We start from the raw sequence: 14,093 nt of genomic DNA on the forward strand, positions 1-14,093 counted from the left end.
CGGCTGCTGTGCCTGCTGCTGCTGCTACTGGCTCGAGTTTGCTGTCCCGAGTCAGCGTTTGGCTCGACGGGCTGAGGGGGGCTGGGCTGGGGCGGGCTGGGGGGAGAACGGTAACGTCTTCTCAGCCGCAAAGCGGGTTTCGTAGTCAGAAGGAAAAACTACACTGAGAGGAAGGAAAGAAGCTGAATAAACAAGGTGAGGTAAAGGAAGCGTGGAAGAAGTGTCCCACGGATGCTTATGGCAAAATAGGGAAGTTTCATAAATGCCACAGCTTGTCACCACAGAACCAGTGGTTATTGCTTGAAATCCAACTTTTCCGGGCGGGCATCTTAAAAATAACCTCGGCTAAGTATTTTGTTTTCCACCCAAGTGCTTGGCTTTATTATTATACCCTTCATGAGCAGGAATTGTTTTTCATCATTTGAAACACCTATGATGCCATTATGCTGTGTTTGAATTGTAGAATGTAAAATAGGCTCATGCTCTTTTCTGATGTACGTCCTTAAAATGCAGCGTTGTGTTCTGTAACATGCTGTTCTTCTTTCAGGTTGAAGAGCTTACTAAGGAAATCCACAACAGAAAGGAGAAAGATACGTCTAGCGTAGAAGTCCAGACAGAGGACTATGCTGCATGGTCACAAGCAGGTAGAGAGGGTGGTGATTGCTTAAACAGGCATCTAGAACAGTACCTTGTTTTGATTCTTTTTAAATATAAAATACGTTTCAAGTCTGTATCCTTAGCTGCATTAAACTTAGTAACCTGACCTTATCTTTTGGACCATTTCCTGTATATTCAAGCCATTCCTTTTAGAACAGGATAAAATGTAGCATGGACTGCAGCAGAATTCATGCCATACTATTCTGTTACATAGTAATCTCATACATTACACACATATATGTTTTACCGATTTTTGAAGTACATTAAAACAAGACATAATTTGTTCAGTACTAGTAGAATAAGTTCAAAGCAGAGGCACTACCTAATAATTGATTTTCATTAGACTACTTACATGCATAAATTTCCAGTTTAAGATTTGGATTCTTAATCTACATTGTGCAAAATATTGCTTTGCTAATTTATGCATCTTCACACCCCCCCCAGATTATTACTACTATGAAGATTATTATAATCACACTGATACTCAAGATCATGCTTCTGAACTGCCAGTACAGCACAATCATGGGACTGAAGGCACTGAGCATAATTCCACAGAGGAATTGCAGACTGGTGTTAATATTCCTTTAAGGATGGATAGCACCAAAGTTGCTGAAGGTGGAGAAGAGGAAAATTTTGTCCAGAATTCACAGGTTATAGAACTGTTTGGGGTTTTACCAATTTCAAAGTCAGCACTCTATTAGTATTTCATTTCATTTAAAAGATGTGCTTTTGGTTTTGCTGTCACTGTATGAAGTGATTTTTTGTGATGGTGTGGTGCTGATGATAGCAGACAAGCATTCTTGTGCTTTAAAACTATTTCTTCTGTAGTATGTTCCAAGTATAACATACTTGTAGATTTGGGTTTTTTTACAAAAAAAGCACATTCTAAAACATATGTCCTGCGTAGCCTGGACATGGCATGTTTTTAATCAGCAGAGTATGCTCAATATGGCCTTGTTGACTTTCTTAAAGTGTGCTTTTTTTTCTCTCCATTGATATAAGGAGGCAACATATAAGAAGAAAGTTGTTGGGGGGTGGGGTTGCTTGCTTATTTTGTTGTGGTTTTTTTTTTCCTCTGCTATCCAGCCTTCTCTTAGATCATTCACTTCATCTCACTCCCTTAACTGACTTTGTGCCTTAGCATGTATAGCAACTGAAACAGAACAGAGAGCAGAAATCTGTTTTAGGAATATACTGAAAGATACTCACTGTGTATATTTTTGATGTGAACCACTTTTGAATAAAGGTTGGGGAAAATGAAAGGCACAGGATGAAGTCTTGGTCCCATTGAAATCAGTAGGAGTTTATCAGTAAGTTACAGCTAGATTTTTGCCTTCTTGTTTAATAGTTCTTGAAAGAATCCAAGTCCATAGAGCACTAATTTATTTTATTTAAAATAGGGCATTGTAGAATGCTAAAGAACCAAGCAGCTTCTTTTTAGAAGAAAATTTAATTGTTTACTTTCTGATATCAGGAAGCAGAAGATACATCAGTACCAGAGGGTTCTTTGGCAGAGAGCTTGAGAGCTGCTGCAGAAGCTGCTGTTTCACAAACCGGATTTATTTACGATGAAAATACGGGATTGTATTATGACCATAGCACTGGATTCTACTATAATTCGGTAAGGATCATTTTCAAAACCCTTGGCATTTTTTTCTCCATTGCAAAAGTTTTAGTAGTAAAAGTTGATGTGAGCAAAGAACTAAGATCCAAGCTGACTTTCTGATTTGAAAAACATGTTACTGAAGACGAATAATAATGAAAGCTTGTTAATTAGTTGTTGAATTATTTCAGTCCAATTAAAGATAGCAGGCTAAGATATAAATATAGATTTTCATTCAGTTCTTTTTGATATCTCCTAGATCTTTAATTTGCTTGGCATTGTAGAAATCTTATACTATAAAGCTGCTCTGTAACTCTTCCAAAATTAAAAGCTTGAGGTAAAAGATGACTTGTTTAGAAAAAGACAGAGGTTTTGTTTGCAGCACTACATTCAACTCAAATTTTTTTAAAAAAAGTGCATGTGTGTCATGTTTTACCCCTAGCCAGCAACTAAGCACCACGCAGCCACTTGCGCCCTCCTCCCTTCTCCCAGTGGGTTGGGGAGGAGAATTGAAAAAAAAGCAAAATTTGTGAGTTGAGATAAGAACGATTTAATAACTAAAGTAAAATGTAATAATAACTGTAATGAAAGGGAATATTTTAAAACAATATAAATAAAACCCAAGAAAGGGCAAGTGATGCACAATGCAGTTGCTCACCACCTGCTGACCAATGCCCAAGCAGCGATCGGTCCCTCCCAGCTAACTTCCCCCCCAGTTTATATACTGAGCATGATGTTCTGTGGTATGGAATATCCCTTTGGCTAGTTCAGGTCAGCTGTCCTGGCCATGCTCCCTCCCAGCTTCTTGTGCACCTTCTCATTGGCAGAGCGTGGGGAACTGAAAATCCTTAACTTATGATAAGCCCTGCTTAGCAACAACTGAAACATCAGTGTGTTATCAACATTATCCTCGCACTAAATCCAAAACACACTGTACCAGCTACTAAGAAGAAAATTAACTTTATTCCAGCCAAAACAAGGATAATGTGGTACACAAAACAACTTGTTTTGTTTTGAAGGACACTTCGCGACCTAATTTTTAAAGTCTTAAATGATAGCATTGCTTTTGACATAGTTTGTGGGTATAGTTGGATACACAAATGTTTGGGGCTATAGATTACCGTTTATGGTACAATTAACACAAAAGAATATATTTTCTTGTTCAGTAACTGTTCTGAATTACAGGAAATCTTCTTGTATTGTGTTTATTGGCAAGGTTTTGGTAGTGGGGCCAGGGGCTGCAAAAGCAGCCTCTGTGAGAAGAGGTCAGGGGCTGCCTGGACATGACTGGTTCTGCTGCAGGACACCACTGAGCCCACGAAAGGAGCTGGTGGTGCCTCTGTTGAAAGTATGTTTAAGAAAGGGCAAAACGGTGCACAGTGGAGTGTATATGGGGTGGGAGGGGAGTGTGAAAAACAACGGTGCAAGGTCAAAGAAGGAGTGGGAGGAGATTCTCTAAGCACTGGAGCAGGCAATTCCCTGCGGTTTGTGGAAGAGGACCACACTGGAGCAGATGTTCACACTGTGATCTGTGGAGGACCCCACACCGGAGTAGCTCCTTAAGGAGCTGTGGCCTGTGGAAAGCCCATGCCAGAGCAGGTTCCCCTGGCAGGAGCTGTGTCCTGTAGAGGACCCATGCTGGAGCAGTTCTTGAAGGACTGCCACCCATGCGAAGGACCCATGCTGGGCAGGGGAGAAGTGTGAGGAGAAAGGAGCAGCCGAGAGGAACTGTTATGAATTGATGGCAACGCCCCATTCCTCATGTCCCTGTGCCACTTGGGCAGGGGGAAGAGAGGTAGAAGAGTTGGGAATGAAGGAGTGAAGTAGAGCTTGTGGAAAAAGGGGCAGGGAGAGGTGTTTTGTCTTTGTTCCTCATCTTTCAGCACTCTTGACTCGCGATAAATAAATTTATTTTCACCGAGTCAAATCTGGCTTGCCCATGATGGCAATCTCCCTGTCTTTATCTTGACCTATGAGCTTTTCATCTTATCTTCTCCCCCAGTCCTGTTGAGGAGGTGAATTGAGAGAGCAGTTGGGTGGGCACCTGGTAGCCAGCGAGGGTCAAGCCACCACAGTTCTTTAGTACTTTGAGTATTTTTTTAAAACTTAGTATGTGGTTCTTTATTAACTAGGTGTTTCTTTGAATAATGTGTTTATTGAAGTGATGGTAACTTCATTCTTTATGTTTCTTATAAAGGAAAATCAACTGTATTATGATCCAGCAACTGGAATTTATTACTACTGTGATGTGGAAAGTGGCCGATACCAGTTTCATTCACGAGTGGATCTGCAGTCTTATCAGGCCTCTGGTACTAAGCACACCAAAGATAAAAAAGGGAAAAAGAAGAGAAAAGAACCAAATGAGTATAAGGTAACTTTAGAACTGACAGTTAGAAAATGCAAAACCTGTTTTGTCTTTTTTTTTCATGATGCAATTTATGGGCTGTGGGGTTTGGTTTTATGTGGAGGGTGTATGCTTATTTTTCTGAAGTATTCGAACATCTCTAAACTATATACAGGGTGCTAACACGTAGTTAGTGTTCAAATAATATTCCCATTGAGTGATTAAGGATCAAACTTTAAACTTGGATCCCCTTACTTTTTCAGTTTTATTGTATTACCATACAACTATATAGATCTCTGTAATTGAGTGTCAGTGAAGCTCTGATTAGCAAGCACACTAGAGCACATTCAGGGTACTGTGTGGGCTGGATTTACATCAGAAATTCAGTGTTTCCTCGATGCCTTGGTTTGGGGGTTTTGGCTTGTGTTTTTTGTTGTTTGTTGTTTTTTTTAATTCACGTGATGAATCAAAAAATGGCTGAAGGTTTTGAAAACACACACATACGATTCCTTCTCTGTGACTGTATTACAAAGCTCATTCCACTGACATTTTACTGTCTCTCTACCGTCATTTGGGATTGATGAAATGTCTGTGAGGCTGTAATTCTTTGCATATTATGCTCTCCTATTGATAGTGTATTTGGTCAATACATTTTTGTTGTCCATAGTGTGTGGATAAGGTGTACATCTTAATAAATGCCCATTGTAATTAACTTGTATTTTAAGGTATACAAAACATAACTTCCTTTCTGTTGTTTTTCTGACTGCTAAGAAAGCATGCCATATAGTACATAGTGACTGCCTTCAAAAACTTTACTCCTAAATACCAGTTCTATTGTAACACAGCTATTAAACCTGAAGAAGTATTTTCTTAATGAACACTGGTACTGATGTTGAATCAAATTTGTATAGTCCTATTCTGCAAATTTATTACTTACGATTTCATTGAATGTATTGATTTCCTAAGTTTGCAGTGCTCCTTATTTTGCATTTTTAAAGCTATTGCTTTAACTGTTGCATAATTTCATTATATAGGCCCCAGTCAAGCTGACTGGTTGAAATCCGAAATAATTATGTTAGTGTACAGGTACTCTTACATAATAGTTATGTAGCATCAGTACAGAGTTTTAAGAATTTTGTATCAGGAGTGAGGTCTTCTAAAAGCTTTGAAAATGGAAACTGTTTACATTAAGAACCAGTGAAGGTAGGTTAAATGGATAGTGGTAGTTGAAAGATTACGGATTTTATAAATAGATTGTGGCTAATGTGCAAATTTCTACTCTTTGAGAAAACTGCATGTGAATCATTCAGTTCTGAAAGCTTGAGGTGGATACTTAGCAACACTAAGTATAATGATCCTTCAGACTTAAGAGAGGGGAGCTAATGCAGTTGAAGCTAGAAGTTTTAACAGCATCCACGTTCTGAGTGTGCTGCGTGCAACTGCTGAATTAGCATTCTGCCACTCTCAAAAGGCATTGTTATTACAGAATTTTATTCATTATGTGTCAGGAAAGCATCGTAGAAAGCTTGTAGGAATAAGCGTTTATCATATAGTTCAGTTAATAAATCTCTTACATTTAGTTTATGATGAACTGTTACATATTGACCTAAATCAACAAGTGTATTTCTAAAAGTTCTGTGGTGTATATAGGTCTGACCTAACAAATAGTCTTGACTACTTTTGAGATCCCATCACAATCCGCTTCTGTCATCTGATTGTACTAGAAATAGCTACTTGGCTTTAGCTTATTTTATATTGATAAAATATTTTTATATAGATGGTCTTGTTAACAAATATTTTGTGTGAAGCTTGCACAGTTACAAGGTAGGAGGTAAACATCCACTTTTTCTGATGTGTTCTGTTGATGGTGAACTGACTACTTCGCTTTTTTTGTGAATTAATTTGTTTGACCAACAAGATAACAGGAAAAACATTTAAAACATTCTGTAGTACGCAGATCTTTGCATCTGTGAACAGTAAGTAAAGGCTAGTGTCATAGCAAGGATCAAGGCCTTTTCTGTTTTTTTAAAACAAAAAAAAGGGAGAATACAAAGTGAAACTTAAAACAATTACTCTCCACTTTTAAATTTCAAAACTAAATTAATGCCTTTTTGTCAGTGCACTTTTATGTAAATGCACTGTTAGACTTGGAAAAAAAAAAGCGCCTTACTGTTATATTTTACATAGCTGAGTTCAAATACTTTATTCTTGTTGTACGGTTCTTAATCATAAGAAATTAGTTCATTAGTTTAAAAAAAACCACATTACATTAGTATAAAAGATTAAGACTTATTAGAATAAAAGATTATAGATTTTTCTGTTATAAACTATTTTTTCAGTTTTACAAGCTGCACGATCCAGTTCACAGGTGCCTGGTATTTCTTGGCAGTATTATTTTGTCCAGTTTAGTCTGGTATTGGTAAAGGCACTGATTAGTTCATGCTAGTTATCATTTGCATCCTAAAACAAAACAAAAATTGTCTGTTTTTAAGTAGAACTTTGTAGTTTAAAGGTTGTCTATTGAAATGCTTTCCTGTACACTTATGCCCAGACTTCTCCCTTTTCCTTCCATTCCCTTTTTCACTCTTGACAAAAAAAATACAAAGTTAAAATAAAACCTGTCCTTGAACACCAATTAAATTATTAAAGTTGTGACAATTATTTTGAGGATTAGTACTTCATTATTGTTTTTCCCAACTGGTTATTAAATTATGCTACTAGCCTGAAAAAACCCTCCAAACATTACCTAATTTCTTGACCAAAGTAGGTTATATTCGACTTTGTTTTCTACAGCAAGTACAAGTAGCAGAATGGTTTTGTTTATTGTCTGGTCTGTGGACCACTAATAGTGTAAATGAAGCAATGCCAGGGTCTAATTCTGGGAATGTGTCATACACCCCCTGAACTTTATTATTCCTGGATGAAGATGAGGTGGTTTATAAGAATATGCATGTGAAGCAAGGGAAGACAGTGAGCAGTAGTTATAGAACTTCAGGTACATGAAACATTTGTTAAGCTTCTTTTCTCTCTTTTTCAGTTAAAGGATTAAATGTATACAAGTATTGACAGATATTTAGCATTACTTAAAAGTTGCCAAATATGAGAAATAAGGAAGTTCAGCAGCTGCATGCGTAGATTGTCACAGCAAATATTTCTACATAGACAGTACTAGTAGCTGTATAGTTTTTACAAAAATTGCATGTGATTTTTGGTTGATTTACTCTATTTAAACCAAAGTTAATACCTTTTTAATCTAAAAAAGATTGTAATTGGGCCAATCTGTTAACTTTCTGTTTCTGGTCACAGGAGGGTTTTCTAGTTGCGGTTTAGTTTGTACCTATTGTGAAGAATTTGATGTGCTCAGGTATCTTACGTACAGTACCTATTTATCTCAGTAGGGGCGCTTAACGTTGCGGAAAGGGCAAGTGTGTTCTCCACAAATACTGCAGTGTTCTTGAAAAAGCAATGTAAATCTGAGGATGTAAAGAATATAATGAATCTGTTAAAATATTATTGTATTTTTAACAAGCTGAATTACCAAACAAGAAAATACTAGTGAGCGTCTGCTAAAAGGAATGTACTTCTAATTGAGGAAAAAAAAAAAAAAACAAACAAACAAACAGCGGAGGGGAGCTCACATGCTTAGTGTCTTCTATGGGGAGCTTACTATCTTCTGAGGAACGTTCATGATTTATACAAGAACTTTCTTTAAAGAAATTCTTTTTCAGTCACCAAACCTCTATGTTACAAATAGTTTTCTTTTTACTTGTGAAACTAAGCATGCTGCCCCCATGCTTACTTTTAATAGACAATCAGGAATTTTATTTGCCAGGATGAAGTATTGGATAGCCTCTGTGCAGCTCACATAGAAGGATCAGTGGAATACTTTGGAACTTTCAGGCATATAGTTCAGTTCTGATATCTTTTTGTAGTGGTAGACCAAAAACAAGTGGGGTAGGAAATACCATATTATCTCCTGTACCAGAAAAATCTTTAAATAAGTAAATTTTGAAAAGTTTAAAAAAAAATAAAATCACAAGGTGTCATAAATGATAATGTGATCCCTGGCCCAATATCTAGATCCAGCACTTCTCTACAGGTTGGAGAATAGACTGTGTGCAATAGTGATCATGTAGTTCTACTTGCTGGATTGCGGCTGTTAGAATTATGTAGCAAAATTCAGATGCAGGGTCTGACATATGCCATTTTTTTACAGAAATTATTTTTACAGCTTATTCTTAAAATACTGTCAGTAAATTTCATTTCAGTGTTGTGCTCAAAATTAACTTCTGCCATATTCTTTTTCATTATAGACACATCCTAGCTTCTTCTGCAGGAGGGACAGGGCTTTCATAGTTGTATTTCCCACAGAACTCTTGAAGCAGTGATTTTTTTTTTATTTTTTTTTTTTTTTATCATGTGTAGTTTACTTTTTGCTGGTATTCATCCCATCTTTAGGTACGTCAGTTGACAGAAACCATGGCTAATCTGAAGATTTCTTCTTTTGGATTGGCAGCTTCTGGTGAAGGTAGTGTTGAGACACCAAACACATTAGTCTGTGGATGTTTACCTTTAACCTTGATATTTTTATTGAAGGAAAATTATATAGTAGTTGATGTTTAGATATCTATTTTCCTAAAGGAATTAATAATTTTTTTATTTGATCAAAATCAGTTCATCTACAAAGTAACTTTTAAATATATTTGAAACACTGTGTAAGTGAAACATCTGAAGAAAACTTTGATGACATTCTAGAATATTTGGGAAGAGACATATTTAGCATCACTGTATTAACACAGAGTGTCCTGACTAAAAAACTGTGCATTCTTTAGGTAAGGCAAATTTATGTTTCCTGTATTTCAGAGCAGTCCTCTGGTGTATAAAATGGCTTCTTTATGATATAGGAAGAGCTTTACTCTTTTTCTGGCTTTTAATTAGATTTTTTGCATTGGAAGTTCAAGTATTGTGTAGGGTGGAGGACAGTAACAGAAGTACTTGTGAAATGGTGCTAGCAAGTGAAAACTTAGTCATCTGAGAGAAAGCTATTTTAAACTGTTTGAAAATGTTTTTTTAGTAAAATATCAAATTTCAGATTAATATTTCAAATTGTCAGTGCTAAAGATCTAATATTCAGCCCTTTAGATGAGAGCATTTAGTAGCCATGATTCCATTAAGTCACCCACTGAACTTCTAGCAAACCAAGAAGCAACAGACTTCACATTTCTGAAAAGTTGTATTTGTACACATTTGTATGTTTTTTTATAAAACTGATTTAGAAAACAATACAGTTTAACCAGTGCATTTCTTAGAATTAAGCTAATTATACTCTCAATAATTTTTAAGTTCTGATTTGTAGGCAGGCTGAAGAATTGCATGAACATGCATGTCAATCAGGTATAATACAGAAAAATGTAAAGTTTTGAAAGACAAAAATGTCTTGCTCTGTCACAGTGAAGCAGCAAGTATAGTTAAAAGCTTACAATATTTTGCATTTTTCATTAAAAACACTTCAGTGACTATGATCATTCATGTATGTTTTGTAAGTAGGCCAATCTGCACTTTAGATGGTCATTGTAATCAGTAGTTTGTGGACTATTCTTTATAAAGCAAACCCATCAGTTCCAGTCACACGAACATGATTTGTAATTCTTGTAAGATCACTCCTCATGGGATACATAAAAATCCTGATTTCAATTGCACCTTTGGTTGTCTGTCCGGGATGCAGAAATATGAATCAATATGAATCAATATGAATCAGAAATATCAACCCTGTAGTTAAGAAATAGTTTATCACAGATCACATTCATTCCACCTCTCAACTTGTGCTTAGGGAGAGAAAAGCCAGAGATCATGTGGTGATACCCCCTAGATACAAAGTTTATCAAAGCTAAATCACATTAGAGGCAATCCGTATCTAACATGTGACTTTTGGAGTAGGTGTACTGACTTCAGATTTCTTAGGCAAAGCAACACACAAATAAACATACGCGCCTAGTATCATGGTGTAACAAACATGGTTATAATGAGCATGTACTTGCATACTTTGTGTGTTGTATCATGAGTTTGGGATGAAGAATTAAATATCCTGCCGTTGAGAAATGAAGTGCATTGTTAGTATTTGTTAGATCATTCAGGGTGATATTTACTGAATACTCTGTTTACTGCTAGTTCTTGTTTTTTTAAGCAGTAGCTATATGGAGGCAAGGTATCGGGTGCAGTTTGCATAGTTACACTTTCATACATGCTACGTATGTTCTGTGTTAGTCATATATAATGGAAGAGAATTTCTTCAGCACAAGTAAAGACCCCCTCAAATGCTTTTGAACGTTCAGCATCTCCAGGCTTAATGTTTAGACATCATCAAGATGTGTATTTTAATACAGATCTGTGCAATCATAAAGTGCTCAAAATCCATATTCTTTAGGAATGCAATTTTAAAATCCTCAATCTTATACAAGTATTTCTAAATTCAGAGATTACATTTTTATCAGTAGTTAACAACTATTTAGTTTATTTGGTTTCTTAATAGTTGACTGTAGTAGTAGTAGAAAAAATACAGAAACTGCTGAGAACAGACTTAATGGTCATACTGGCAGAATGTATGTACAGAATCCTTGGTCTGTCTATAAGAGTGTTTTTTAAAATTCCTGTTTTCAACCCAGAACAGAGAGTCTGCCCTTTAGCAGTCAGGCGTTGAAACAGCACCTTTTTATTTTCTAATTTAGAAGATCTGAAGTGATGCCAAAAACAAGTATCACTGAATCCACTGTGGAGAAAGAACTGAGTAGTTGGAGCAGTATACTTGGGCATCAGTGCATCACAGTCATCTGTTGCTTTGCCTCAATTGTGATTTGAGCAGACCATTTAGTTTCTGTGTTTTCATATTAGATTAGTAAAACTTTGGTAGCTCACAGTACTATGGGAAGAAATATATTTAGGATTGCAGAGCACCTTGGTATGTCAGGTATTGATCTAATATCAACACCAAACATAAATACAAAGATAAATACACTGAAGAAGATCATTCGTAAAAGTGAAAATGAGATTTGCCAAAAGGATTTCTAATGGAATTAATGTCTGGCATGTATGAACTGTCTAGTCTTTTGGCAGGATTACTATATCTCTTATTTAAAATAAACAACATTAGGCGGTGACCTTGTGATCCTATTCCTTTCTAGTGTCCACACGTAGAGAATTCAGGGAGCAGGGCTAAAGTATTATAGAGAAACCCTAAACAAACTGATAGTGCTTCAGTTAAAGCATGAGGTCTTTTAAAATTTGCTGATTATTCCTGAGAATCTGCTGTCTTACTGAAAGTGTTTCAAAAGTACAGTGTAAAGTCCTATCCAACAGCTTGACTGCTTGGCTGAGAGGAATTCTTGTGTTTGTCTTACAGCTGTGCCACTGATGAGTTTCTACAACTCTGAAAAGTGAAAGTGCTTTAATTTCCATGACATTAACATTCACATTAATTCAAATATCTTGAAATGTAAAATGCTCTATATGAAAACTTTCTGAAAGAAGTCAAGGATGTTTTTTATTTTAATTGTTATGTTGCAATATTTGGTACAATGCAGGGCAATTGAATGCATTCATTCTGAAGGCAAGATGGCAAATGACTTAAAATCCGAGAATTTTTTTTATTTACCTTTTAAAGCCATTTGTGTTCTTTTTTTTTCTTTTGTTTTTTCTTTGTTTTTAAGATGATCATCAGGGCTACTAGATTGAGAATCACATTTTCAAGGTACTCTGGCAAAATTAATATGAAACTTTAGATCTCTCAGTTAAAAAAATGTTGATGGTCTTTTTTCTGCTGGTGAAATCAGGTGGCAATGGAAGAACCTGCAATAAACTAATCTGTCTGATATTCAGTGGAGAAATCTGTTGCAGTAGAAAATGCATTCTCAGTAGAACTGTTTCACATAGCATAAATTAATGCTACAGTATCTTGATGAAAGGCTTTGTTAAAGTTGCAATTTTGAAAGGAGAAGGAACAGGTCATTAGGTGAGCATGGGTGGGCATTCCAGATGTTCTGAACCATTGTGGAAAAAAAGAGAAGAAAAACAGGAGGAAGATATGATGAAGATCAATTAAAGAACTTTTAAACAAGTTTCAAGAATTGAGTAAGAGAGGGACAGAAGTAAGTGTCATAAAACCAAAACTGGAAAATATTCAAGATGCTATTGTACAAGTCTGAAAGTGAGTACAAGGATCTTAAGTTTTGTCTGAGAAAAGAGGAAGGAATAAGTGAAGTTTAGAAGAGGAGTGCAGCCACACTTTCCCAAATAGAAGATGGTCTCAGTCATGTCAAATAGGATGTGAAAATTTTTCTACTGACATGTTCTGTTGACTGCATGTGCAAAACTTTCTGGAAATGTAACCATTTCTTAGTAGTTGTAAAAATAGTTCTTCCTAGTGAAGAATTTACTTCCAGGCTGATAGCAGACTTTAGAATAACTCAATCTGTAAAGAATGTAACGTTCTATAACTCCCCTCCAGGATTTGGACACAGAAGAGCAGAAATCATCTAATAGTTTGAATTGCTTTTCCGCTACTGAGCAAGTAAGTTCTACTGAAGAAGAAGAGTCTCCAAATATAAGAAAGAAGACTAAAATGGACACAAAACCACAAAACAGTCTAACAGCCAAAGAATCAATTTCTACAGACAGTATAAATTCACATTCACACAAAAGTACACCAGATACTGCAGCATATACAGATGACAGTAGAACAGCAGACACAGAGAGTGAGCCAGAAGAAGGTGAAATTACAGATTCTGAGTGCGAAGCCTACAGCAGTGAGGACGAAGTAACAAGTGAAGAAACTTCTGATTCGGAAGACTCGGAAATCGAAGGTGAATTATTGTGGCTTTTATGTATCGTATTACTGTGTTTTTCCAGGAGCCCATTAAGAAAAAACTGCAAGAAAACAGTCTGGATAATTGGGGAAAAAAAAAACCAAAACAACCACTTTGAATTAAAAAGTGTTATGTGTTATCGGTATTTATTTTCTTCTCTTTACTTGCACAGTAGCCAGAAGTAGTGGTGTTTTTGTAAAAGCCGTTTATGGGTATAACATCCTGTGCTTGTATAGAAACCTCAGTGGTAGGAGTAAGATTTTTTTAGATTGGGATACTGACAGGAGAAAAGAAAGTCTAATTGCTAAAATAGAGGTTTTAGTACAGAGCTTACAGCAATTCTGTGTATTAACTCTCTCCAACTAATGTATAATATTTCTGATACTGTTCATAAACAATCATGTATAATTCAACATAACATGAGTCTGCTGTGGTGAAAAGGGTGAACGTGGAATACTCAGTACCCTTTGAAATCCTGTTTTGTATGTATTCCAGTGGCAGCATGTAGGAAATGGGTATAGAGAGGAAACCTCTATACTGTTTTGTACCAAAGAAAGTAACCTAGATCCTTAAGACCTCCTCAAGAGTTGAATTGTCTCTGGGGGGGGGGGGGGGGGGGGGGGGCGCGGAA

The 14,093-nt window shown here is 36.3% G+C and overlaps 1 protein-coding gene across 1 annotated transcript in view; it reads left to right on the plus strand.

Moving 5' to 3' along the window:
* AGGF1 (angiogenic factor with G patch and FHA domains 1) overlaps positions 1–14,093 on the plus strand; it is a 34,950-nt gene that overhangs the window by 7,452 nt on the left and 13,405 nt on the right. The window contains exons 3-7 of the mRNA XM_010582874.1: positions 548–644; positions 1,102–1,307; positions 2,132–2,278; positions 4,458–4,631; positions 13,105–13,459. Coding sequence (XP_010581176.1) covers positions 548–644; positions 1,102–1,307; positions 2,132–2,278; positions 4,458–4,631; positions 13,105–13,459 — 979 coding nt within the window. The remainder of the gene's footprint in view (positions 1–547; positions 645–1,101; positions 1,308–2,131; positions 2,279–4,457; positions 4,632–13,104; positions 13,460–14,093) is intronic.

This window comes from Haliaeetus leucocephalus, unplaced genomic scaffold (assembly GCF_000737465.1).
Source record: "Haliaeetus leucocephalus isolate CR32 unplaced genomic scaffold, Haliaeetus_leucocephalus-4.0 Scaffold849, whole genome shotgun sequence".
In the NCBI taxonomy this organism is placed as follows: Eukaryota; Metazoa; Chordata; class Aves; order Accipitriformes; family Accipitridae; genus Haliaeetus; species Haliaeetus leucocephalus.